Raw genomic sequence first — 27,683 nt, 5'->3', positions numbered from 1 at the left:
GAAGGACCAGATAATGAGCCAATCAACAGCATTAATTTCACTTAAGCTATCATGGTTAAAAATGCACAGCTCTTTCCATCCCAACAGGTGCAATGTGATGGCTTAGAAACAGCAAAGGCAAATCACAGCCCAGTAAAAGCAGCTTCCAGGTGGCACTCCTGCATCTTTTACAGACCCTTTAAGAGGGAACAAAGACCCATCCCTCCGTGGTGCAGGATGCTGAGAGCCCCAAGCAGCCTACAAGTCTGCAGAGTGAACCAAGTCTTGGAAAGATCACAGTGGAAAAGCAAAGGTTTTGCTGAGAAGCCATTTTTGGGAGTCACAGAATCACAGAGGTTGGAGGGAACCTCAAGAGATCATCAAGTCCAACCCCCTGCTAAAGCTATACTATACTGGGGCACACAGGTAGGTGTCTCCATAGAAGAAGACTCCACAACCTCCCCAAGTTTTACCTGTACAACAGGAAGCAACACCTGCTCTGCTGGCAAATCATAGGCTCACATTTGTGTTAGTAGCTTCATTAATAATTGAAGTATTATTTGGATGCCAAGGAAAGATTGGCATTTCTGAGAGATGCTCACAAACTGTCTGAGCTTTAATGTGTGCCTCCTTATTCAAAGTTTACACAAGAAATATGGCATCTACCATTCTCTTGTCCATAAAATATTCATCTTATTCAGCAGTGGATGGTTTAGATCAAAACCAGAAGACAGGAACGATTCCAGTGAACTGTCTGCAAGCTGCCCCCTGTCTGGAGGATGATCATCCAGAAGCAATGAGCTGTTGACCACGCACAGACAAAAATAAACAGAAAAGTGCCATCTTAATGACTGCTTATTGAGAAAGAGATCTAATTTGCAGCTTATCACCTGGCTGTGTCAGCTCCCATAGAGAGCTGCCACTAGGTTACTGATGCTGCTGTCATCATCCCAGTCCTGTGTGGAAAGCCATAAAAACTAGTGCTGCTGCTGTCCAAAGCCTTCAAGTTCTTTGCATGGAGGAGCACAGGCAGCACTGCTTGATTTAGAAAAAGCGATGAGAAATCTTCCATGAGAAAACCATAGGGCTGACCTCTTCTACACAGGGTCCCAGAAGGTCCCATCTGCAGTAACTGCACACCACAAATGCCTACTGAGAAACGATTTCATTCATACATTAAGCCACATATTTGAATATTTTCATGCATATTAAAGTCTGATTCACAATCTTTTGGGGATAAGCTTTTTAACTGGTAACTCCCACTTACAAAGTCCATCTTCTGGATGAGCATTAAGACACGAGCAGACTCAAGGCAGCCCAAGATGATGTCTGAACAGTTTCAAGCACAAGCCAGAAGTCTGTGTTGATAACTAAATGAGTAGAAACAGCATATATGTGAACAACAGGAATGACTGTTCTGCTCCCTGTTCAGGAGTTGGGGGGAAATAAAGAACTCATACACAGAGCAGGTGCAGAATCGGTCGTGTTTGAGATTCCTGCAGTGATCTGTCTGGATAAGGGTTATTTAATTTAGTGGGATACGTTGTACTCAAGTGCTTAAATTAGAAACCTGCTCTGAATTGAGGATCTGTGATTAGACTAAGAGGAGAGCAGTAATCACTTGGAGTGCTGCACACAAGGGGCAAGCAGCCCCACAGAATCCCTAATTTGTAACCTATTTATGCACTGCAGAACCACACACCTTAATGGTTTAAATACTCCTCTCTATGCCAAATGACTAAATGCTGCTTGGATGAGCAGGCAGCCTTTTGCAATCAGGTCATTTGTCTTTCAGAATAGCAACAGAGCAATCTTGCCCTGTCTGGCTGGAGCCGCTCTCTCTAGGCACAGCATCCCAAAGTGGCTCTGCTTCGATCCATGGGACCTGAGGATGTGCTGTGGGCAACTTGAAGCAGGAAAACTGTAAAATTACTTCTCGACATGCAAACCGCCATCGTTATTGTGTGCTGTGAGAGCACCAACACACCACCACGCAGAGACCACAGAGAGCTGCTTCTACAAACGTAATCAATGTTTCCTCTATTTCTATAAGTAACGTGTGGGACACGTGAGCTGCTCAAGGGCTGATAACACACTAATAAGAGTCAATCGGAAAAAAAAAATTAAACTTGCTTTTGTTAGAGCAAAATTGGTCTGTATCCATCACCTTTGTCTGACTTGAACTTCGTGGTGGAAGTGGTCTCAGCCTTCCCTCTCCTCCCCCCCTTACACTTTAAATAAAATACACTGCAGTGCTGAGCTACAGACAGACGTTACTACCCCATGCAACCAGCCAGGACTTAGCTGTAACCACAGATAGGACACGTCTGTCCTGAGCACTGTGTGCAGGTTCCCAGCCTTCTCCTATCATACACCCACAATTGCTCCACAAATGGAGAAGAGAAATGAGAAGCCACAAACACCTTCCTTGGAGGCCAACACAGGCACTGCTGTTCACAATATAGCTGTTTTAGGGGAATCAGAATGCAGCAGTGCAGCTAAAGCCTGCTGTGTCTGGTATCAGCAGACAGATTTTCACCTCCTGACTTTGCTGCTCTATTAGCATGCCTTACATTAACTCACCAAATTAAGAACCCTGTGGGAAAGAAGAGAAAACTTGGAAAATAAATTAAGGATTGCACGCAGCTTTGTGTTGGATGCTTTGACCAACCGAGCAGCAGGTGCAAAAAGGCACTGATGGGCAAGGACTGGGCAGGTGGGCTTCCCAGCACCGTGGTCACAGCCAGCCAGGAGCTGGGCTCCTGCCCTCAGCAGAGGGGGGTTCAGGTGGAATGCTACACCTGGAGCAACAACCCCAACGGTGGCTGTTAGCAGCACCATTAATGCAGCAAGCACCTTCAAGCAAAGCACTGGGTGCAGCACACAGCCAGCAGGCTGTTAGTGCAACTCATGGAAACCACTTGGATCTTGGGCCCTGTATTTCTAGGCAGGGTCCCCAGTCCCAGCCTATCCCTCCCAGAGGAGCCATTAACTAATGAGTAATTGAGAGACCTATTTCAGAGCTGTATCTGAAGCTCACTTCAGCACACATCACATGGGACCAGGGCTTGGCTCCCATCACAGACACCTGTGAAAGGGTCTCTTGATAGAGAGATGGTGACTTCTATAGTAATCACCTTTGGGAAGATGCAGTGGTGTGTTACAGAGGAGATGGCAAAGCAGCAGGTCTCTGCTATTATCAGGGCTGCCTAAAAACTAACAGGCTGTATTAAAGTGTAGGAGTTTCTGAACAACAAAGCAGTGACCCATGGCAGGATAACAACAACAAAATTACAACTCTCATGAAATATTTGATATAGTTGGGATTCTGGCTATAGCGAGGAGAAGGAAAGAAGAGAGAGATTACATTACAAAAAACCCCCACCAAAACAACAACAACCACCACCAACAACATGGTTTTGTGTTCTTTACACTCTTGCCACCAGTTAGTTAGCCCTCAGCTCCCAACAAGCATTTTTCCAAGGTGCTATCCACAACTACCCAGAGTAGATGACCCCTTTCTCATAGTATCAAACTTCAGGAGAGAACTCTGGGATAGGAGCAAGGGCATGGATACTTCTTGCCTTCAGCACCCGAAAAACCAGGGGAAAAGCTTTGTCAAGAAGAGCACCATGGGCAGGAAGGGCCCAGTAGTGGAGTGATTGCCCGCTCCACTTAGCAACATTTTAATTCCAAAAGGCTTTTGACAAAGCCCCACTCCAAGGCACTTACAGCTGCTAGAGTGTCACAGGATAAGAGTGAGTATCCTTTAATGCATTAATAAAGAGAAGGATTAAAAAAAAAATAAAAAATCAAGGGTTGGAATAAGCCCCAGATAAGGAAGAAAGCCAGGCTGTTCTCCATAGCCATCACCTATAAAGTCATTTGATGGCAACAATTTGTAAGGGAGACAGACCAGTATAGCAAAATTGGAGATTTTCTACTTGTATACACACACATACACCTACCTGTAAAGGAGCACAGACCAACTCTACAGCCTGCTCAGCCCAGCACACCTCTCCTCTTTCCCAGGGCTCTGTAGAAGAAGGGCATTTTCTTTCCATCAACATTTTCAAGCTGATTTAAGACACTCTACAGCTGGGAGCTCCTCATTAGAACATCTAAGGATGATGCCAGCTGCCATGCAAGCACTTTCCCTCTAACCTAGCCCTGCTGCAAGAGCAGCTCTTGCATTGCTCTAGCAAGGATAAAGGAAAACCCTACAGTTCCCCACTGCTTTCAAGGACTACAATAAATATTTGAGAAGAATTAATTGTTGGTCTTTCATTTGTTAAGCTTACCTACCCCTTCTGTTGCATATACTTAAGTACTGCTAGCATTGCTCCTCCTCAGGGTGCATTCAGCTGAAGACTTCAGGTGCTCATTAATTAATGCCTAATTTGCTTGGGCCTCTGCTTAAAATTCTCATGCAAATTACCCTCAAATCACGCTCTGTTTTTAGCTGAGTTGGATCCAAGCACTGAAATGCCAGAAGAGGAAAGACAAATTGGAGAGTGAATGTAGAGGTAATAAAGCTTTTCTGTTCCTCAGAGGCTCCACGGTAACCTTGGGTCATGTGTAGTACAAGCATGAATTTAGAGAGGAGATAAAGAGGATCGTGAAGGCTGAATCTCTTAAAAACACAGGCTATGAGCTGCTGATAGAAACAAACTACTCATAAACACTCCCTGTTGTGTTAGGTATTAACATGAGGTTTTCCTACAAACTCCAGAAACATCTTCCAGCAATGAGCGATCTTACCAGAGGAGAAAAGAAGGGCTTTTCTGTATCATTTAATCACTGTGTATGTTGCCCAGTGTTAATACAGGATTTGACAAAGCCACCTCTAATACAATCTGTTTTTAATTTGTGGTCTGTATTACAGCTTATTGTAGCTGCCTAATTAAAGTTTGTCAGGGAGGTAATCAGCCTTATTTCTGTAGTGAGAGCAGTTTAATAAGAAGGTAATTTTGCAATTTGTTTTCGTAAATTAATTAGACAAAATCCTATAAAACCCTCAGAGTGGGGTCATGAACCCGAGCAAACCCTGGCACTAGTTGCAGTGTCTTGGAAAAGGAGATCACCTGTTAGTGGTCTTCCCTTGGTGCAGAGTCATACCTGCTGAGCACAGTGGTGTTTACACCTTATCAGGAGCAACCTACCCCATGAGGCTTAACCTGAGTGACTATTGGTGTATGCTGTTTCCAAACAAACCCCAAAAGGGCATCAGGTGGAAGCTGGACACAAATACAGAACTAAATCAAAGAACATCCACTAGCAGGTGTGGGAAATGGGTTGGCATTTGTACACAGACTTCCTCCAACAGCCCAGAAGCCAAAGTAGACCAGCATGTGTTCCTAGAAACAAGAATCACAGGAATAGATGGAGGGCTCTGGGACACCTTTGGAGAAGGGAAAATCTCAGCACTGGGCTGTAGATCTTTCTGCTTGTCTCCAGTGTAGGAATACTTGGTTTATTTCCAGTACTGCCCAGCTTCATTCTTCAGACTGAAGCAGAGAGTGAACACTCACGAAATTATCCAGCCGAAAGTTATGTTAGCTTTAGCTGCCTTCCCAGAGAGCTTGCTGTTTGGTAGCATTGACTGACCCTTACTCAGCCCTGCAGAAATCATGAGTGGTAAGGCAAGACTTGTGCATAGATTGCTCACTGTGACTTGCTGTCTTCTGCTCTGGTGGCATGAGGGTACCCTGAGGCTGAGCAGCTGCTGCTTGCTGCTGGGGGGTTGTGAGGGTGGAAGAGCTTCATGGATCCTGCATGTCAGTTATTGATCATCACAAGTCAAACAGGTCAAAAAGGGCTTGATTTCACCCACTAATGAGCTTCTGCACCCATTTGGGCTGGAGGGCCTGAAACAAGTCTGCCTGAGGATCTCAAACTCTCATTGATTTCAGCAGTGTGTGATGTGCCTTGTGCATCTCCAGACGGAAAAAAAAAAAAAAAAATCTAGAAAACAGCAGGTGAGGAGAGCAGACCATGGAGAAGGGAGAAGAAGAAAGAAGTTGTGCTCAACCCAACTTGTGTTTTGGCCCAGAAGTGATTGCCACTGCCCAAGTTGGCTTTTTCAGAACCTTTGAATGGGAGGAAGAGTGAAAAGGGCATTACACCAACTATGCACAACAAGCATAGAATCACTGAGGTTAGAAAAGACCACTAAGATCACAAAGCCCAACCATCAACCCATCCCCACCATGCCCACAAAACCATGTCCCTCAGTGCCGTGTCTACCCTTCTCTTGAACACCTTCAGGGAGATTCTGCTGCAGACACCCAGCACTAGGGCTAGCCCTAGGGCTGCTCCCATGAATTCCTTTATTTTCATTTTGGGGATCACATTTTCACGTCCTTGTTACATGTCAGAGATTGAGACTGGCTCTTGTTGTGGATGTGCATAACATAAACTCACTCCTACAATAACAATGAATAAAAGATAAGTCCTGTGGCTCTGAATCTATCTAAGTCTAATGGCTGATTTGTGCAGCTGGGGATTAGAAAGACAGGCTGATGTATCTGGCTGCTGAACACAGTGCACTGTTTGCCTTTGCTGGAGGAAGACTCAGAGCTAAGGCTATAAACACTTGTGGGATGAGGGAGCAGCAGACAAGCAAGGAGAGAAGATGTAGCTTCACCAGAAACCATGTAAACTACTGGCTGCAGTAAAAGTCAGTACAGGAATTATAAGCTCTTGGTTCAGAGCGCCATAAAAAACACTATTTCTTCTTTATCTAGCTTCCCTGACTGAACCCAAAACAAAAAGGTTTTCTTTCTTCCATTGGTGTTTGAATGCTCCTTTGTGGCTCACAAACTGCAGTGCTTTGGAGAGTACATAATTCTGGGACAAAGCTTGTCATCTGCTCTGAAGTGAGCTCCCAGGGCTGGAGGGGAGTTATCTGCTGCTGTGGTGGACTAAGAAGTTCTATTCAACACACAAAAAAAAAAGTGACAAACACCTTGAGGCAAAGAGGCACCCAGCAATACATCCCTCAGACTGCAAGGTTTCAGCCCCAGGGTCCCAGCCAGGTCTTGCTGAGGGTACAAGAACAGTGAGCCAGCTGGGGAACACGTTTCTCTTTACTAAAAGTTTCGTGAAAGTTTGCAAGCCTAGTGCACGTGGCCTTGGGTTCCTGGCAGAGACTGGGCTAGAGTCAGACTGCCCCAGCCTCCCAAGTCTAGCAGGCTGCAGATTTAAGTCCAAATATAAAGTAAGAACCTATTGACCTGGGTGTGCTAATTGGAGTATGAGAATTACTCTATCCTCTTGAGCCAAAGATCTGAGGATGAAGCTTCCTTGACCCCCATTTCTCCTCTGGCAGTCATTTGGAAGCACGCAGACCTGCAGGTATGACTCAGAGCTTTCAGAACAGAACTTAAAACTGAGATCCAAAGCCTGCAGAGCTTCCCAAGCCCAAGCCCACAGAGGTCAGGTGTTGAGTAGCTGCTCTTCAAGCTGCTTTCACTTCAAGGGGAGGGAATCAGCTATTGAACATCAGCTATGGGACGTTCACACTTACAGAGGAGATGCAATTTAGCATCTCATCAATTTAGCTGCCTACTCCTTAGCACTTGCGTGGGCTCTGCTATGAGAAATCAATGATGAACTCCCATCACTTCCAATAGAAGCAAGCTAGGAATGAAATAAAGCACAACGGTAGCCTTTTAAGCAAGCTTTTAGCCAGCTCCCCAAGGATGCAGCCAGACATGCTGTCTGTGCCAGATCAGCTTCAAAGCTGTCAGCTGAGTGCTCGGGGCGGCCGCAAATAGTCTGAGCTAATAAAAGAGCATCTTCCACAGCCGAGCTGCAAACTCCTGCCTACTGCAGTCTAGAAGGAGATGCTGGGGCTCTTAGAATCATAGAATCATTAAAGTTGGAAGAGACCACTAAGATCATCTAACCCAACCATCGCCCACCCCCACCATGCTCACCAACCACATCCCTCAGTGTCACATCTCCACAGCTCTTCAACACCTCCAGGGATGACAACTACTTCCCTGAGCTGCCTATGTCAGAGCCTCAGCACTCTTTCTGAGAAAGAACTTTCTCCTAATATCCAGACTAACATCTTCCTGCATTCCCCTGCTTTAGAGCATCAGGCAGGGCTGTCAAAGACGAATGCAGATGGAGACCTGCACATCCCATTCATGCTGTTCAGAAACAATCACTACACTCCTGTGAAGCTCTGGCACCCAGCTCCAGCTCTGCTACATGTACACAGTTTCTCTGCACCTCTGATTCCCTCCTGACCGTTTCAATATTGAGTTATGCTTCCAACTCTGGATTTCCGCTGCGCATTGCACAAAGGCTTTGGATAGAATCCAGGCAGTCTGAACACTAGTGCATCACACCAGCTGCATTAGAATATGAAGGGTTTGCACATGATGAGATGACAGAGTGAGCTGATCTGATAAAAGGCTCTTAAGTCATTAATTCAAGTCATGCAAGATTAAGAAACGTTTCACCAGTAACAGAAACTGTGTTAGGGCCTCAGCAACTTCAAAGAACACTGTCTTAATTGGCTTCACAGTATTGTTCTTTTTGTCTTTTGTTGTAACAGAGGGATATTAAGAAATTCCTTATTTCGAAGATGGGGTTTGAAAAGTTTGAGTGTCTCTCAAACAAGCTTTTCAAAGCAGTGCTATGTCTTCAGTACTTCAGTAATAGGAAAAGCCTTCTAGGGACTCACATTCAATCCTTCTCCTACCTGCTTATTTTGTATGATTCCACAGATCTTCTGCCTGGGCTGAAAACAAGGGATTGGCAGAAGATGCTGAGGGCACATTACCAACACAAAGCCATGATACTCCTGGAGGTGAAGCTACCAGATTAAATCTTCACTTTAATCTGCGAATATTTCACCTCCAGACAACATCTTTGCCCTGGAATCAGCCCCATGGAGCAGCACCTTGCCTGCTGAGCTCCCTTCTGAAACCTATTCACACTCCTCTCAGCTCCATCCCATGCTGCATGATGATGCAGACCTGTTCTCCCAAAACAGCTGGCTTCCAACCCCCTGCTGCAGCTCTTCTTTCTTCACACCAAAATCCATTACAAGTCATCTTCTTAGCTCTGAGAACACTAAAACCCTTTTTGTGTCAAGGAGTTAAAGCTTGTTACTCAGCTGACACTAATTTCCCCTCTTTTAGCACCAAAGCATTTGATGCCTTCCTATTTAAAAAATTATGTACCAAAGCTAAATAGTTGTCATTGTCTTCTTTTCTAGCTAGGAAGAAAAGGAAATGAAAGGGGTTGCACTGCTTTGTTGGCTCTGTTAACAAACCTGTGCTTCGTTAGGTGCCCCTTGCCCACCATCCCTTCTCTTGACTATCCCTTATCTGCTTTCTTCTCCTCACATTTTCATGAAACCATGGACTTGGTTGACACGTGGACCTAGCTCACCCCGTGGTTACACAAGCACACCACTGCAAACACTGGACTTGAAATTCCTTCCATAGCGGTCACCCATTGAGCCTGGAGGAGGAAATAAAAACAAATGCATCAATAAATAAAGCTCCATTCAGAAGGCTTAGCAGTGGGTTGCCAAGCACATGGACTCAAGCCAGTGTTTACCAAAACCTGCAGCAGATTTTCCCCTGGCTGCTGACTGGGAGCCCCATACATACTGCTCCATTGGCACTCAGAGCTCAGGGCTGCAGCTCCCAGAGCAGCAAAAACCCCAACCAGCACATCATCTACAGGTAGCTGCTTTGGGCAAGGCTTTATTCCATTTCAAAGGCAAGAGCAGAAGGGATGCAGCACTCAGTGTTATCTCTGTGTGCATTTCACCCCTGCTTTCCTTACAAAGCACTCATCATTTCGTGGATTTCACGTTTTTGATCTCCTGCAGCAGGTCAGACAGCAGAGCGAGGCTGACCAGCGAGATCATGAAATCTTCAAAATCAATTTTCTTCTCTGGCTCCTCATCCAGGGCAGAAATAATTTCCTGGTACTTCGGCTTGTTTTCCTGGCCCTGTGGAGAATCATCAGTGAGAAAAACAACATTAAGCACAAAGCTCCTTTTTTATTGCATCACCTGTTAAAAAAACAACTGATCAAACACAAAAATCCCACAACAAAGCAAGACACCTATGTAACAATTAACGTATTTTCTATCTTCCTATTCAGATTTTCAAGTCCACACTCACACTACTTTTTCTAAAATTATCCCAAGAAACTCCATCAGAAATATTGAACAACCATGTGAATCCAGAACACATCCTTCAGAAGATGCCCAATGACAACGGAAAACCAGGCAGTGATGCATGCAGCTGGTAACTGCAGCAGTGTGCCAACAGCTGTGCTGGGAAGCAATGGAGCCCTGTTCCTCAGTAAAATGGGGATGAAGAAATAAAAAATACCCAACCTTAGTAATCGAGACAGGTCCTTGACTAAGTTCGTAGGAACTGTGGATTTTAAGACACATCAATTCAATGGATGCCATTCTCTACCCTGTTGGATATTGCTGTTGCTATGGAATATGTTTTATCTTCATATGGTACATATGTTTTAGTCCTAAATATCTCTCTCACTTACTTAATTGATTAAAAAACAAACAACAAACAAACAAAATCACAGAATCACAGAACTGTAGGGGTTGGAAGGGACGTCCAAAATACACACACACTCTCAAACCCTCAATCCAAACCAAAAAAGGCACTCGTTTTACAAATGTATTTTTACCACTTAGATAAAACTCCTGTTGTTTTTGATTTTGAGAGATGGATAGGAGGAGCTTTCCACACCCTGCTGCTCACTGGTGGGATACGTACCTCTGCAGCATGGGGACAACCCTCCTGGTATCAGGCCAGTGCTCTGGCAAACCACCAACCACCTAATCAATTGCCATAAGTTTCTTACCCCATAAACGCACAAGGACTTGTCATCATCCAAGGGCTTGTTTCCTCATTGGTTTGTGATCACAGTGCCTTATTAGCAAGAGCTCAAGCAGGTGCAACAACAGTGGTTTATTGTTGCCACTCCTCACCAAACTCCATGTTCTCGCTTTATATTGAGACTACGTCTAATCAACTAAAGATGTTTGCACCAAGCCTAGTGGCATCTCACCTGGGATTACCCCATGGATGGATGCACACACAGCAGTGGAACAAGGCCCAAGATGCTCGGATTCTCTCACCTGTATGAATCTTGAAAACTGGGTTTGCAGCAGGCTCTTGGTTTCAGCTTTGCTGAGTTTGCCCTCAGGGTCAGCAGAGTTGTTATACACTAGTGCAGCAGTAGCAAAAGCTTTTTCAAGGTCTGAGCCTTTTTCTAGAGCTAGGGGGGAAAAAAAAGTAACCAGCCTATCAGAAAAAGCAGTGTTTGTGGTATAATTGAAAGGAATCTGTCAGAAGCATCCTGAGTGGGTAGCAATCAGTGCCATTTCATTAAAGTTAATGAGCCTGAAAGTGTCTATACCCACAGAGGACCTAGCCTAGATTTTATATGGAGTGGGCCAGCCCCATACCACCTGTCCCATAGTGAGTGCAGGTTTTATCACAGCTGGGGTATGCTGGGCAAGGACAGGGGTTAGGGTGAGCCTGTCTGGTCCCCAAAGGGACCTGCCAGCCACCTCCTGATAGGTGTTGGCTCCCAGGACTCCTGGCAAGGAAACATAGCCCAACTAGTAAGCATCAGCAGCAGAGCTTCACACTAGCTTTGTGGTGTATTTGGAATTTTTGCTGAAATATTTGGCTGGGCTTCTCTCCTTGCTCCTAAACCACACCTTGAAAACCATACACTCCCTGCTCACAGTTACTGTTAGATCCTGGATGTGGTTTGACTGTGATGTTAAGGGAAAGGTGAGTAGGAGAGGAGAAATCATGAACACTGAGGGTGGAGCCCCTTACCTTTTATTGATGCCAGCTGCTTGGTTATGGGTATGCTGAAGGGAGAGAGAAAAGAGGCACAGTTATCACCTGATGCATGTGTATAGTTTCTCCTGGATGACCTTGCTCATGTTTACTGCATTTTATCCCCTGGAATTCCAGGACTTCCCAAGGGAGAAAAGCTTTCCTTCACAGCATGAAGACCAATATCCCAGGGATGCTCAGGGATGGAACCCCTCCCCTGCAAGGACAGACTGAAAATGCTGGGGCTGTTTAGATGAGCGTTAAATTGCCAGAGAGAGGCATGGCAACCTCTGTCAAGTCCCAGAAAGCTAATTGCAGAAATACACACCCAGATAATGACTTACAGGCAGAAATCACTAGAGATGCAAAGATTAAAGCCATCACTCACCGCTTGGGCATGCCTGCTGCAGCTGGAGGGCTCTTCGTGGTGGGCGCAGGGTTGACAGAGTAATGCTTGGTGCTGGGGATGCTGGCTCTGCAGCCGCACATTGCTCTTGTGATCAGCGTTTGTGATCTCTAAGCAACTCAAGCAACAGCAAACAGGTGGTTGCAAGCTCGGCTCTGTACAAGCAGCCTGCCCACAGCCGTGCCCCATAAATAATGGAAGCAATACCTGGTGATCTCAGGATCAGTAAACGCTTGGGATTAAAAGCAGCCTCTGCAAGGCAGTGCTGAGCGATCTGATTTATTATATTTATTGGCACAAATCTTGCTATTAGAAAACAGGCTGTGTGTCACACTGCTTGCTTCCTTGCTGTGGATCCTTTCCTAGAGAGGTCAGCATTCCCTGCCGGGACACCAAGCACTGAGCAGCTGTTTTCATCCCATGGTGGCTGGTAAAAGGCAGCAATCGCAGCCACCTCATCCAGCGCATCCTTCTAGGGAAAGGATATGGGGTGATGTCAAAACTTCCCAGAATGAGTCCTTATGTAACAGGACACATAAAGGAGACTGCAACAGATGGCCTAGAGAATTAAAATGTTTTCCTCATTTAGTAGAAGCTAAATTACCGAAGGCTAATGAATAAGGATGTTCACCACCTTACCGTTCGTGGATTTTAATTATCTTAAAAAGCATGGGAAAAGAGAACCTTTAATTTTCCATCTAAGAGTGTCATTACTCAAACAATTCAGAGCCTTTTTCTGAGAGGTTTAAGCTGTCTTAGATCTCTAGCGTTCTTTAGGACAGGCTCATGAATAAAACAGAGCCTGTAATTGCAATGATGCAGCCAAAACACATATAATCAATGCTCATTATCCCATCAATTAACACACTAAAATTAAACAAGAATACAGCCTTAGTAATCTGCCATCAGCTTTAAAAAAAAGTCTTGATATCATGTCGAAGTGATAATTCCCTTTTACATCTGTTGAACCCAACAAGAAGGCATGAAAAGCCTTACAGTCCTGGTTAATCCACTGAACAGCAACGTTTGGGCTCAGCAGCATCCAAGGTAAAGATGAGAGCGAGGAGCAGACCCTGTTGCATGTTTATCAGCTCTAGGCAGAGCCAGCTCCCCAGCTCTGGGCTCTTTCCACTGTCAATCAGACTTCAACTCAGGTTTTTTTTTCTTTGTAACTTAACTGATTTTGAGAGCCTGAGCTCTACAACAGGTGATTTGCTCTGCTGGGGCATTAACAAGTTCAGGCAAGTCTGGGCTCTGCTCTCTTTCCAGGATATTTTAATTAGTGCTCCAAGAGTGTTAGTGCACTACAGATACCAGGTAGCACAAGGCTAACCCTTGCCTTTGCAGATGATCAGCTTCGAAGACAGTGAGATTTTGGCTGTACGTGTTGATGGTCAGCAAGGTGTGCAGGGAGCGGGGCCATCTGTTCTGCTTCTATCTCGATACACTCTATTTATGTGTGAGATACCCAGGTGATCCTATCAGACAACTTTTAGCACATTTCACATGTTAACAATATTGTCTGCATAAAATACACAACCTGATACCTACCTCTGCGGGATCATTGTGTGCAGTTCAGTTCAGCTTTCGCAGGCATTATTGCCCCCACTTCCTTCTTGGTACTTTGCCAGAGTCTTCCCCTCCCATCCATGTACTTTCTGCCATTCAAGATGACACGCTATGAGTCAGTGGAGCAGCAGCTCTCTTGGCAATGCCCCTATACGACAGCAGCCAGAGGCAGGTGTGGGCTTGCCTGCATTGGACAGACAAGGGACAGGGGACACAGGGATGGGCAGCACAGGGGCCTGAAGCCATAGGTGCATCCACACCATCATGCACTTAGCTGCCATTCCTTCAGTAAACTCTTAGCAGCTCCTCGCTGTCTTACATGGGGACATTTTGAAGTGGAGGTTTTACTTAGAAACAGGGACACAAACAAAAAAGGGAGCTCAATAGAGGGAGGGTGACGCCAACGTCAGCCTCCTGCTGAGGCTTCCTGATTGCCTTCATTGAGCTCAGCTGCTGCTAAGCTTCTGAAGAAAACTAAACCTTGAGCCACTGCCAAACTTGACTTTCAGTGTAGCTGAGGAGGAGGCACGAGCACCTCAGCCCATCTCCTGATCATGTGCGTAGCTCCTACATGAGCCTGGGATTGAGCTCTGGGATCAGGGATGAATAAGATATTAATGAATCCCACTGCTGGTGAAATGCCATTGAAGCAAAGCTATTAGAAACAGGCTGTCTGCAAAGAAACATCCTTTGTCATTGCACATCCAGGCAGTCTTCAGGTACGGCCTGCAGTGTTGGTCAAAATCTGCTCATGCTGCCCCATGGGGCTGCCCAGGAGCAGAGGGCTGCAGGGTTCCCTGGGTGCAGCCCAGTTCCCCGCTGCCTTTGAAGGTCTGACACATAAGGGACAATCCCAACAGTTTGGGCACTGTATTCATTTTCAGAGTGAAGCCTACAAATATATTATTACCAAATAATTTTCCCTCTGAGACGCATTTCATTATAGGAAGATTAGGCTTTAAAAAGGCAACAATGCTCATTAAAAAAAATAATAAAATCATTAAAGTCACAATGATAAAAACGTAAGAAAAGAAACTGTTGCTAAATGGAACAAAAGGGATTCTCCACTTGCTCAACTATTAAAACTTTCTACCAAAACTCTCACAAAACCCAAATTTTTACACTAGAGATGTATGACATGGATGGATGATAGGGCAATCAACACCACGTATTAATACTAAAATGCAAATTATTGCTGCTCTTAGAAAATTTCAGGAGGAAAAGCTCTTGGTCTCAGTAGCAGCAGGGAATGGAAGGCAACCCTGAAAAAGAATGGCTATGTTAGGGAGAGCATAAGCTATATAACTGTCCATTCACATATACAGAAGTATAGATTCAAGTCTGGCTCCAAGCTAGTAGACAGAAGACCAAATGCATGTGGCATGACTGCACTGAGAGCACCTGCAAATTAGAAATAATTAACCCCATCAGACAAATGCAATATGAATCCATGCAACAGGAGCAGGAAATTTCCCCAAGTCCCAGCCATCACGGAGGCTCTGGTACGGGCAGCTCAGTGGCTGCGGTGAAGGAGATTTTGCCAATCAGGAAAGCATAAATTTGCTCCTGTCTAGGGCAGCTGAGAAATGGTTTAGAAAGAGAAACACATGGGAAAGCAGGAGGGACAGCACAGAAGACCACGGAACATGTTTTTTTCCCAGGCTGACCTAGTTATTTAACTAACTGGCAGAGATACTCACTAATGATGAAGAAAAGCACTTGGTCTGCCAGCAGCAGAGGATGCTAGAGTTTACTTAGCTGTTTATCTTAAAAAGGAGAAACATCAGATAAAGTCTTTTCCGTCTTGCTGCTTAACATTCTGCTATGCAGCCACTATTCTCAGTTCAAATAAATTCAAATTCCTCAGTGCTTGCTGAAGGACGTGATAAGCCTTGAGCTCACAGGAACAGAGGGGAAGCACTCAGAAATACATTCTTATGTAACACAGACGAGTACATGTATTTTTTGTTTTTACTTTTGCTGCTGCCGTAGTGCATTAATCTGAGAAGACGTAGATGAAAAGCTTTTTCATCCCTTCTAATTCACAGCAAAGAAATCCCTGGGGGATGTATGGGACAACAACCAGCTCATCTGTTCTGCATGGCAGCAAGGAAATAGCCAACCTGTGGCCAACCCAGTAGGGAAGGGGCAATTCTTCCATGAGAACATGAGCCTCTGTCACTACTCTTCTCAACTTTTCCACCAGCTCTGCCTTTTATGAAACAACCTTTGCTTAGATCAGGCTTTACATAAATAATACCCCAAATAAGTCATGTTTTATTTCCAACCCTGGTCTTGTATTAGGATCTGCCCCTTTTCAGGGTTAAGCCTTGAGGTGTGGACAGCCACAGTTCCTGTGTTCACATGGTTACAAGCACTTCAGCTTGTTTGAAATGGGGAATGAACCTAAGCAAAACTCAAGTTTCTGACCCTCAGCACTGCATAGAGAAGATGGGAAATGGGACCCTCACATAAGGAAAGGCTGATGACGATGGATTGCACGAAAAAATCTCCTCAGAGAGAAGCCTGGAGGACACAGTTTAGAGCATTCCTGTTCAATTAATACAAAGCAGATTTAAAAAACAACAACAACCACAACAAACAACACAAGGATAATGAGTGAAAGAGAGGATAGTAGAATGAGACACGAACAGTTGTCATGACACAGCCATCCCTCCCCACAAGCACAGATTTCATTCTCTTCTGACTGGCCTCTATTTAGCTTTTTCCAAATATACAAAAGAAGGAACAAAAGAACAGAAAGCCAAAATAAAAATTTTCACTGACCCAGAAAATTGGATTTTGCTCCCATTTAGTTATTCAAGCCTGTCTTTTCTACAGCTTGAGAAATGGTTTGTCCAGCAATCTACAGAACTGGGATATTAGCACAGCACTGGGCTAGTCCTATTGATAGATGGAAAGAGAGGCATAGAGGTGGGCAGATATTAAATTGCACAGTTTAATATATATATATTTTAACTTGTGATAGTGACCATTAGAGACAAGTATCCACAGAATCATCTCGTATTCTACTGCACATTGAAACAATGCTCTTAAAGGTGTTGGAAAACAACATGACCAATAAGGTCAAGCACGGAGATGATATTCTGTCCACCATCTTGGTTATTTTGCAGTGACATTTTAATATTATCATACTCTGAAAAAAGCAAATTGTATGCAATAACTTTATTAGGGTCAAATAGATATCACAATATAGATTCATCCACCAAGTAGCCATAAATTGGTTACAACAATCATAGAAGAAACTAAGCTGTTTTAAGCTAAGATGCTTTCCACATTACAGCTCATACAAGATTATATACTGATACACTTTTATTTAGAAATGCAGATGATCAGTTTTGATTATCGTATCGTGTTTCAGGCTTTACTTCATGTCAACGCATCCAATATTCTGCAGTGAGGAATCTTCCAGGGAGAAATCCCAGTGGGCTATGAGCCAGGCACTGGCTATTTTAGCATGAGTTCCTCTGAACCTGGGCTATTTGGTCAATCCAGTTACATTCTCCAGTAGCACCAAGCTCATGCTCAGAGCGGCAACAGAACACAGGGAAATCCAACAATCTTTGAACAGCACAGATAGAAAGACTTTCTCATGATAAGAGGGTATAAAGGAAAGCTTACGCTTGGTAAGGTCACAACAGTACATGCATTTTTCATGTTTTATGTACTGAGACACAGGGCATCTTCAGGTGGATTTATATGCTGATATCTGCACCTCTGTTATCTTAGTTAAATAAGTACCTTTGTAAACATATAACACAGTTACTTGGTCCTTATTCTCCACAGCTCACATATAAAGATTCACAAAACATCCATAGAAATAGTGATTTATAGAATGAATACTTAGCTCGGTTAGATGGAATAAACATTGGTCAGGTACCATATATACTACTGAATGCCATTTCAAGGAAAAAACATTATTGTTACAAAGCATTCAGAACTTGGGTAAGCCATATATTCAACTCTGCAAAATATATAAAAGATGCATACTTCTTTTAAACATACATTTAACAAAACGTAGTGGCAGAAGTTGAGAAGTTCCATTTACACAGTCCAGACATTTGGTAGCATGAAACTGCTTCTCCATGCACTAAGTTACAGATGACTCGGTTAATTGAAATAATAGTAAAATCTTCTGAAACAAAGGATGTGATCAAAACAAAGGCTCTGGAGAGTCACAGACAGGCAGCTTTGAAACCGTTACATGCATGGATATACAGAATAATCAGTAGAAATAATAGTAAAACACTTTTGTTTCTCACCAAAATGCAGAAGGAAATTCAATTATATTATGCATATTAAATACTACAGACTTGAGGCTACAAAATGCTTCTACCATCTTAACACATACAAAACTACCATAAAGTTATCTCTACAGTACGCACTACAACACGGACTCCAGGTCACCACCTGTGATGCACACACCCCTTATATGCCTATCAGGGGCTCAACATGCCAGCTCCAGCCACGGGCCACCTCCCATCCACCTCAGGAGGTAGAATTAGATCGTCAACCGACATCGAACGCTTCGTTGTAGTATTTATTTGTGTAAAACCCTTAAAAACCTGGTGCCACGGAAACTTGAGACCTGCTAAATGCTCTGTGTGTGAGGGATGGAAGAGCTCACACCACCTTAAATCTGATTAGAGAAGGAAGTTGGCCCACTCTGGCCGTAGCTCTGGGGCTGGCCATAGTCACCCACCTGCCCGTAGGAGCCTGGCTGGTTGTAGCCCCCAGCTGGCCCGTAGCTGTCCTGGTTGTAGCCTCCCTGGTTGTAGCCACTGGACTGCTTCTCCATGGTGTCTGCAGCGTGCCGCTGGCCCGAGGAGTGCCAGCCCGTCTCCTTAAACACAAACCAAATGTTGCCTGCCCAGAGGATAAAGTTCAAGAATCCAAAGACCTGGATGGGGAGAAAAGGAGCTTGTTACCCACAGCGTGGTGCCACACAGCCTGATGGCTTAAACCCCCCATGGTCCTTGGAGAACCAAGGAGCCTCGATCAATCTTTCTTTGCAAACCTGACAGAAAGATCTCTAAGGCATGGAGCAAACTTCCATATTGACCTGAGGTGAATTCACAAGGTTAAGTGTCTATTCTCCCTGCTGTTTTAGTAAGTTTGGGATTTTAGCCCCAATGCTTTTTTTGAGAATATAATCAAGCTTAAAGAAACACTGGGAAGATAAAATTGGAAGAAAATATTTTAAAAACAGAAATGAATTGCCCAGTTTGCTTGAAGTCATTTATTTTGTTCTTTAAACATGCTTTAAACATTGGAATGACATTTAAATGTCTCACTGAAACATAAAGACCAATTTCGTATTGCTCTTATCAAGGGTTTTTAAAGGAATCTGTCAGGCACAACCCCTTTTTCCAAAGCAATGCAGCTGGGGAACATTGTAAGCAAAGGATCCCTGCCCTCCACATCCTCAGGTGCCCTGAGCTAGGCTCTCTCTTTCCCTTCAGCAAGCTTCTGCTTCCAGATACATGCCTTCCACTAACAGGTTTATACCCGCTGACTTAGGTCAGTGCACAGGCAAAACAGATGAAAATACATTCGTGGGGTAATGGTGTAAGTCATGAAATGTGCTTACAACAGAAGTGTTCAGGCTTGACATAACAGGACTGCGAACGGGCAAGCATTTGTTGGACTGCTGTTTGCAGGCTGACATCAGCAAGAGCACTTCGTCTGGGTCGGTGGCAATCTTTACATCGGACAGTCCCTTAGCCCAAGCAGATGAGCCCACTAGCCACAAGAAGGAGAAGACCACTGTCACAATGAAGTCCTAAAAGACAAATCATTTGGGAGCATTATACTGGTGTATTCATTGAGAAGAAAAAAAAATTTGAAAAAAAACATCAGAGAGAAGAAACAAGACTTTGTTATTTCACAATGAGTCAGGACTACTGCCTATGATGCTAATTTCCAGGGTTTTCAGGCTGCCATCGGCACCTCCAGCCTAAGGGCAGATCCCTGCAGGCACATGGCTGGTGCATGCGTTGCTGAGCTGCCCTGGGAGCTTGGCTGCTCCCCATGCCCGGCCCTGGCCCAGGAGCTGGAGCAACTGAAATGCTCAGGTGCTGGGGTAGGAGCTGGGCCCTGCTGTCCCTGGGCTGTCCCTGGCACAGGTTTCCAATGGGAAGCGTTTCCATCTCAGGCAGAACCTGGAACTGCCTAATCCCCAGCCACCAGCTGAGGTGCTTTCTCACCAGCTGCAGATAAGGCCAAATGTCCCCATTGCACACACCATGCAGCCTCTAATTATCCCCAGCAAACAAACAAACAGAACAATCTGCCAAGCACAGGGACTGCTCAGCTCCTCCGTTCCAGCAGTGCTCCCACTTCCCATCCATGAGAAAACAGAGAAGAGGTGCAGTGGTCCTGCGGGCTACAGCCATTCCCCACAGCTCTGCTCTGAAGCTCACTTTTCTCTAAAAGGCTCGCTGGAGCATCAACTTGTCCTTGTCTTGGCCAGAAGAAGTGGCCAAGTGCCACTGTTGCTGTGTGGGTTTGGGGGGAGCTGGGGGAGGAGATGTGATTTTTCGAGCTTTCCCGTGTCTTGCTAAAACAGAAGAGCCTTTCTGCTGTCATCTCCCATGCCATCTGTCAGCGCACAGCAGATGGCGGAGGTGCCAAAGTCTGACATCCCACTGACTGCATCACGTCTTGATACCCCCTCCCTGAGGGGCTGCTTCCCCTCTCCCCTTTAAAGTAAAGGTATATGGCAAAGGAGGAGCAAACCATCATTAAGAAGGCAGTCTTCAGGGTTTGTATGCAAAGAAATAAGCTATCCCCAGAAACATGGTTCTCCTCTACTCCCAGCACCCCCAGCTTTGGGGAATGAGCTCTTCGTGGCACCAAGAGAGGATGGATGAGGAGGCACCAGGCACGTCATGAACAAAGGGCTGCTCTGCTCACGCAGATGGGATCACAGTAACTGTGCTTGGATGCTTCCCAAAGGACACATCCTTCTTTTTTACAGCACCACCATTTATTTTCTGCGGGCTTTGAGTTCCTCTGACCTCTCTTCGTGCTGCCCAAATGGGTTCTCCTGAAGAGCGTGCTGTGCAGGCTGGGAGCTGACAACCATCTTAGCACTCAATGGGAGCAGTGCAGGCAGAGGCACAGAGCCTGGCAGTGCATTTTCTTCTCAGGGAGATTTCCAGCAGAAGGAATTATTGTACACTTTATGCCTTAGCAGTAACTGAATGAGAAATGAACTCCTAGAGGCAATAGCTCAATTGAAAGTATTTTCTGAAAAATTCCAGCTGGTAGAAATGCCAGATTCTTGCTAAGCTGTGAACTATGATGGTATATGCTTTTTTCTTCCTATGAGGCTTGACATATTACCAACCAGGCTCCAACTCGCATAGGGGATCCCACCAACCCAGTAGGCTGGGATGCACCAGAAGTTTGGGGAATACCTTTGTTAAATGATAATGATTCTCTCTTACTGTTGCCACACTGTTATATTTTTGCACGCGAAGCCAAGCTCTGGAATCAGTGCCTTAACAACAAAATAAATGAACAGCGGGTAGAAATCTGAGGCAAACAGACCAAAACTAACACAATATGGAAGATAGAAAGAGGACAGTTATAAAAGAAAACAAAGCTCCCCAACTACAGCAGAGGGGCACAGACATCTCATCCATTCTGTGCAAGGAGCAAAACCATAGAATCATCATGGAATGACTTAGGTTGAAGGAGACCTTCAGGACTACCTGGTTCCATCTCCCTTCCCTTTGGCAGGGCTGCCACCCACTACATCATGATGCTCAGGGCCCCACCCAGCCTGGCCTTAAAAAAAAATATGTGACTAGAGCACAAACTTGTGCCTTCCTATTTATTTTGAATCTTTGCTAGCCTTCAAGCTTTGGCTGGAGCTTGAACTGCTCTTGTTTGCAAGCAGGTTTGGATTCCTGGCTGAACATTTTCACAACTCTGGGTGGAACAGAGTTACGAGATAATGACATGCTGAAAATAAAAGTGAATCTCAAGCTAAGCTGTTCTTAATGTCTATCTGGGGAATTTCTCCTTGGTAATTAAAGCCAGAGTGTCTGCATACTAAAACAAATCTTGCATTTGAATGTTTAATATCCCCATAGCATAGCTATGTCTTCTTTTGTGGGTTTTTTTTTTTTCCTTTTTGCCTTTGGAACAAGGTAATTTTTGTAGTTGCCCTCTTGAAATCGTGCTTGCAGATCTCTTCAGTGTGTCTGTTGTATGGTTACACCATACTCCGAATTGCAAGGTTCCATTTTCAGATCTCAGCTGAGGTGCTCTGGTCTGCCTACAGGTGCCTTTAAGAAGGAGGCAAAATAGGAACACGTAGGAGAAAGCAAAAAAACCAAAATTTTAAAACACACAGGATATCCAAGGAGGGAGTTTTTAAGAGCTTGGAGTACGCATAGCCAAAAAGAAATCCTTGCTGTCTTTTTCAAGTTGAATCTTGCTGCTACCAGCTTTGCCAAAAATGCCTACTTCAAGCTTTGAATGAGTTACACTCATATGTACTTCCAGCTATAGCCTTAGGAACTCGCTGCCAGCAAAGCCCTTTGGGAGGCACCAACATCTGCAGCAAGGGCAAAGTGCATCCAAGGGAGGTGGCAGAAGTAGGCTGAAATCGCTCTTTGAAATGCAAAGAATCATTTGGGTTATTCATTCATTTGCGTTATTCTCTCTTTCCAGAGTTTTATCAACTCTTTTTGTCTAAGCCCAGTAATGCATTTATGTTAATTGACTGGAATAAAGCGATACACTTACAAGTGAATGCATGTGATTGTTCACAGATGCTATACAGCTTCCCAAAGCCAAATGCAACATGTGAGTTTAACCAAACCCAACACATGAGTTTGACCAAATCTAGTGCATAAGTTTAACCAAACCCAGTGCATGAATTCAACCAAACCCAATATATGGTCCTCTCCCAGGCTTATCTGTCCAGGATAACCCTCCATTCATCAAGCGGGGAATATTTCCTGCCACAGTGTCTCACTTCACACTGAATGTTAAAATATTTTCCCACATTTCCATCCATTGAAGTGGTGCCCAGCGTAGCTCTCAGCACAAGCAGTGGCCTTCCCCATGTTTGTGTCAACAAGGTGAACTCAAAACATTCACAACAGAAGTCTACTCCAGGAGTCTCCTGGAACTGCGGCCATCATGTTTTAAGAACTGCAGTGCCTTCACTCAGATAGGCCTGATACAATTTGGGATGCAATGACACTGCTTTACTGCCTGTGCAAGAGAGTTTTGAAAGTCTCCTAAAATTTCAAGTTCCACTCATTTTTCAAATCCATCAGGAGGAAAGCAGCCAGTTCTGAGAAGACGCAGCTCAAAGGCAGATGTCATCCCAGACTGAGCAACTCCCAAGCCAACAGGAAACACGAGGCTTGAAACAGGACTGGTTTTAAATATGAAATTGTGATCAGGCACGGCAGCAGAGGAAAGGGCAAAATCATCATCTCCCGGTCATCACTGAGAGACAAACACCCGACACCGCCTTCATCCCTTGCACAATTGATTGCATCCCTCAGGAGGGCCCTGCAGCCCTGGGAAGCTGCCTTGCACCCCATCCTGAAGCACGTAGAACCCCACTTCTGGCAGTATGAGTAACCCTGAGCCACTGCCCAGCACCACCCCCTGGCAGGAGCAGCTCAGCTGTAGGACACACAGAAGAATCTTTACGTTCAGAACAAATAAGATCATGTAGGCTCGCTTTAAAGACTGGAAAACTGCAAACAGCAGCTTTGGTAACAGGCACCAGTTAAATTTAACTTGTAGATTCAATTACAGTCCATTACACAGAACAAATTAAATCAACGCCATGCTGATGCTGTAGCGGATTGCAGTGTGCATCCTGCAACAAACAACTGCAGCAGCTGTCAGCAAAGTCCCAGACAATGACAAATGTCAACATCATAAACTGACACATTATCACTGCTATTGTCATTCCTTTTTCCATCATGAAGGATAATGGAGTTAGTCAGAAAAAAAGAATTATTTTCCACAAGAAAATTAAAATGGCAGATCTCTGCAACTAATCCTCTGCATAGACAGTTTGAAATGAGGTATTGCTTGACACCAACCACATCAAGCAAAGCAAGGCACTATTTATTCACTAGAGGAGAATGAAGGAGAGTGGTCCCTGTGGGCAGCATGATGCATCCCTACAGGCTGCAGATGCAGAGGTCTGGTCTAACATCATGCACCTGTCCCTGCCTGGGTGTGATGCTCTGGTGGGTGATGGACACCTAGAACAAAACAGCTCTCCTGGGTTTTACAGCCTTGATTTATAAGAAAAAGAATAAGCTGCAGCACTTGCTTTTTATTGGGCACCTTTAGGAATCACTAAAAAGAAAAATCATGACACAAATTGACACGGGTTGCTGGGTGCATGTAATGATAACTGAAGGGCAAGGATGTTCAAAAGTCAGTGTGGAGACATAAATGTGCCAGGAGCTGCAGGTAATTCTGGAAAACCAGCCATGTAATTCTCCAAATCAAAGTCACTTGGCTGCACTCAGCAGTAATTAGCAGAAAGCAATCTCCCTGGCTGGGCATGCTTTCATCTTTCTGCTAGGATGATATCTAATTCCTCCTCTTCCCTTCCTTCCTATCGATGGAGCTCTGCTGTCACAGAGCTGCCCTGACCCCAAACCACATGCAACCACCCAGCTCCACATTCACTGTCCACGTGGACATCATCACTGCAGGAAGTGGTGGGGAAGCACAGAACCCCACAAGCACACATACAACTGTCACTAAGCCCCAGCCTCACATAATCTCTGCAACCCTTGGTGCTATAAGCCTAAACCCCCATTACAATATTGAGAAAGGTGAACAAAGATGCTTTAGATGTTGGGCTTCTGGATCTCCTGGACCACACCACAGCTACAACCACCAAAAATGCTCCTGAAAACACTGCAAATGCACACTTACAATTAGAGGTCCCCTGTTGTTTTCACGGTACTTGTTCTGGAAGAAGATATAAACCACGGTGGCAGCCAGCGAGTAGAGGAAGGCGAAGACTGCAATGGTGACAAAGAACTCTGCTGACGAGGAGAAGTCCCCTATCAAGGAGAGCGTTTCTCGGCGCTTGCCTTCACAAGTGGGAGCATCGAAATTCACTTGATGCAACCTGGAAAACACCCCAAGGAGCAGTAGGTGAAGCACAGAAAACCATTACCTGAATGAAGATATAAATATACTTGCTGTCTCCCTGCCTTATTCCCGATGTGCATTGATCTCCTGCTTGAATTGTGTGGGCTGTTCTCCTTGAAGCTGCTCACACACGTGGGGTTAATTCTTAGTGAGATTCTGAGCACATCTTTTCATCAATCTTTCAATCAATCAGAGAGAAGATCTGATGTTCCTCTGGTTTGGTACAATTGCCCCCCCTTACTGAGATTCTGCCATGACAACAACTGAAAAAAAGGGTAACGTGAGAAATGAAGCGATTCGGTTCTTGAATTCTTACGATCAAGGAAGAAAACAGGGCTTATCTCTCTGTCGTGGCTATGGGACATCTACATTTGTAAGCTTGCATCTTCCTTGTGTAACACTGCTTAGTGCATGGCTACGGCAGCTATTGGCTTCTATACCAAAGGCTTTTAAAGCCAAGCTGCAGCAGAAATACACAACTTGTGTCAAAGAAACAGCCTGCAAGCCTTGGTTTTAGCAGTCAAAGCCCTACTCTTGTGCTCTCACACTGCAGTCAGCCACCGAGCTAATAGTTTTGTGGTTCTGTCTGGCAGCTCCTGTCAGACACTTTTTTGCTTTAATAATTTTAATTTCTGGTTCTGAAAGAGGAATAGGGTCCCTAGGGGGGTGCTTTGGCTGGTAGCATCGTGTTGCCCCAGATTAGCATCAGTGGGGACAAGGGGCCTGACGAAGGCTCATGCTGTTGTGCTCTGCACTGGGACAGCAGAGGGGATGAAGCCAGCAGAAAGCTAACAGCAGCAATTAAAGAAGTTATGATCTGGTGCTGAGAAAGGGTGAGGCCTTCTGGGAGACATTCTTCTGCTCAAGGGCAATTAATGTGAGCAGCAGCGAGCCAACAGCAGCCGTGAATATATGACTAAATAAAAAGCTGGGTCCCTTGAGAGAAACAAAGATATATTAATGGACACCGGAGCATCGCTCAACCTTTCTTGGTCCAAACTAAGCACATCCAAAGCGTAGCAGAGCTTTTTGATCAGCAGCCCATGCACAACAGCAGCTATCTGCCACGGGCACTGCCTTCCCCCAGCTTCTGCTGCTGTAGTTGAGGTGGGATGAAAACATGTGTCTGCTCAGATTGCAGACAAGCAGCAGTTGATTCCCTCCTCAACACAAACACAGCAAAGCCCACTGAGAGCTGAATAAGTGAGAGAGACTAATGCCTCTGGACATACAGATAGCTTCTTGGCTTAGGTTCAGATCTTCCTGGCATTAGTTGGGTCTTACTGCCTTTTTGTAAAGGCAGAAAAGGGAAGAGGAAGATTTCCTAGTGGCTGCTGTACCAGTTCTGCAGCCTGGAGAGAGAGTGGCTTTGTTTTAACCATCACCAGCATTACAGAAAACTTCTGAATGCCAGATGTTCATAGCCCAAAAAGAAAGCTCTGTGCTTTCCTCACCTGGACACAGAATGAAACTGGGAGATGAAAACCTGGCCCAAAACCTATGAAATCAACAGCGTGGGGAGTGAATCAGTACAAAACCCCAGCCTCATTCCCCAGGGGAATGCAACACCATGCACAGAGGCTGTGGCACCACTTTCCTATTCCCTGTTTTCTGGATTATATCTCATTTCTGAATCATATTCTATTAACATCTTACACTTATCTTCCCAGCAGTGTTTTTCTGGCCAAGCATCTGTCAGTGATATCAGATAGCCTGTGATCACAGAAGCCTTCTTCCGTCAAGTTATTTTTGTTCACTAGCTTTTCCCCTTTAGATTTCTTCAGCCTCTGAGAGGAAGTGCAGTAATTGGTGCCTCTTGTGGCCACTGCACCTCTGCCCAAACAACCGAGATCTCAGCTGAGCAAAGGGTCCCAAAATAGGCTGTGACATAGACCTGGGAAGAGAGGATGCTGGCTTTCAAGACGCATTTGAGAAGTTCCTTTCAGACTGGGGACGATCAGTGATAGAAATTCCAGTTTTAGTAATCAAGCCTGCTTTGATCTGGAATGGCATCCCAGAGGGGAAGCTCCAATTTTCCCACCAAAGCTGCTGAGTCAACCTCTATGGGGGCTTGATCATTTGGTGGTGACTCACAAAAAATTAATTGCATCTACATCTCTGCCTCCCACTTTCTCCTTCTCCTGCCTCTCATATCCTCTGACTTCATCTTCATTCATTTTCTCTCATCTCCAATTTTTTACAACCCACCTTCTCCTCAGAGCCATCCTCAGTCAGCATCCTCCTTCTGTTGCTTTTCTGCCTCCAGTACCACCCCTGTATTTCATTCTCACTTCCCCATTTCCTGGGCAATACTGGGAGCCCTGAGAGTGACTCTTTGCAATCACACCCTCTGCTCTTCATTAACATCTGAGCAATACTGTTGGGCTGTGTTAGCAGAAGTGATTGTTACTGATTGACAAGTTATGCAAATAAAAAGCACTAATGTATTTATCTATTTAAGAAAAAAAGTAATGAAATCCTTTCTGCCCCAGCAAATTCCCCCAAAAGTGCTATCTGCCCTGTGCTGTGTTGCTATTAATTCAGAAATGAAGCTGATAATTCAGGAATGTGACCTTGCAGCCTGCACACAGCAGGGCAGAACTGAAGCCATCCTCACTGCTCATCACTGACACCAACCCTTCACCTGCTGGGTCTGTTTGTCAACAACAGCCACCAATGCCAGGCTT

The 27,683-nt window shown here is 44.9% G+C and overlaps 2 protein-coding genes across 8 annotated transcripts in view; both read right to left on the bottom strand.

Moving 5' to 3' along the window:
- Window positions 1-9,694: 9,694 nt before the first annotated feature.
- On the bottom strand, window positions 9,695-13,411 carry SNTN (sentan, cilia apical structure protein). Of its 4 annotated transcripts, none has more exons than XM_052678610.1 (6): window positions 13,243-13,411; window positions 12,454-12,718; window positions 12,229-12,356; window positions 11,838-11,872; window positions 11,126-11,265; window positions 9,695-9,961 (listed from the first exon to the last, which is right to left on the bottom strand). In XM_052678610.1, exons 3-6 carry the CDS (start codon window positions 12,327-12,329, stop codon window positions 9,803-9,805), a joined length of 435 nt encoding a protein of 144 aa, XP_052534570.1. In that variant the 5' UTR covers window positions 12,330-12,356; window positions 12,454-12,718; window positions 13,243-13,411; the 3' UTR covers window positions 9,695-9,802. The 4 variants fall into 4 exon arrangements, with proteins under 4 accessions (XP_052534570.1, XP_052534571.1, XP_052534569.1 ...); XM_052678611.1 differs by having other exon boundaries at window positions 12,454-12,627; XM_052678609.1 differs by lacking the exon at window positions 12,454-12,718 and having other exon boundaries at window positions 13,243-13,410.
- A 3,345-nt stretch (window positions 13,412-16,756) lies between these two features.
- Window positions 16,757-27,683, bottom strand: part of SYNPR (synaptoporin) — a 78,773-nt gene continuing 67,846 nt past the window's right edge. For all 4 annotated transcript variants that reach the window (XM_052678753.1, XM_052678751.1, XM_052678750.1 and 1 more), the window contains 3 exons: window positions 24,775-24,973; window positions 19,427-19,618; window positions 16,757-18,736 (listed from right to left, as the gene is read on the bottom strand). In XM_052678753.1, coding sequence (XP_052534713.1) covers window positions 18,470-18,736; window positions 19,427-19,618; window positions 24,775-24,973 — 658 coding nt within the window. In that variant the 3' untranslated portion in view covers window positions 16,757-18,469. The remainder of the gene's footprint in view (window positions 18,737-19,426; window positions 19,619-24,774; window positions 24,974-27,683) is intronic.

The sequence above is a fragment of the Tympanuchus pallidicinctus genome, unplaced genomic scaffold (assembly GCF_026119805.1).
Source record: "Tympanuchus pallidicinctus isolate F22 unplaced genomic scaffold, pur_lepc_1.0 scaffold17, whole genome shotgun sequence".
Lineage (NCBI taxonomy): Eukaryota > Metazoa > Chordata > Aves > Galliformes > Phasianidae > Tympanuchus > Tympanuchus pallidicinctus.
Note: the sequence above shows the minus strand (reverse complement) of the source record. Positions and strands in the feature narration are given on the sequence as shown.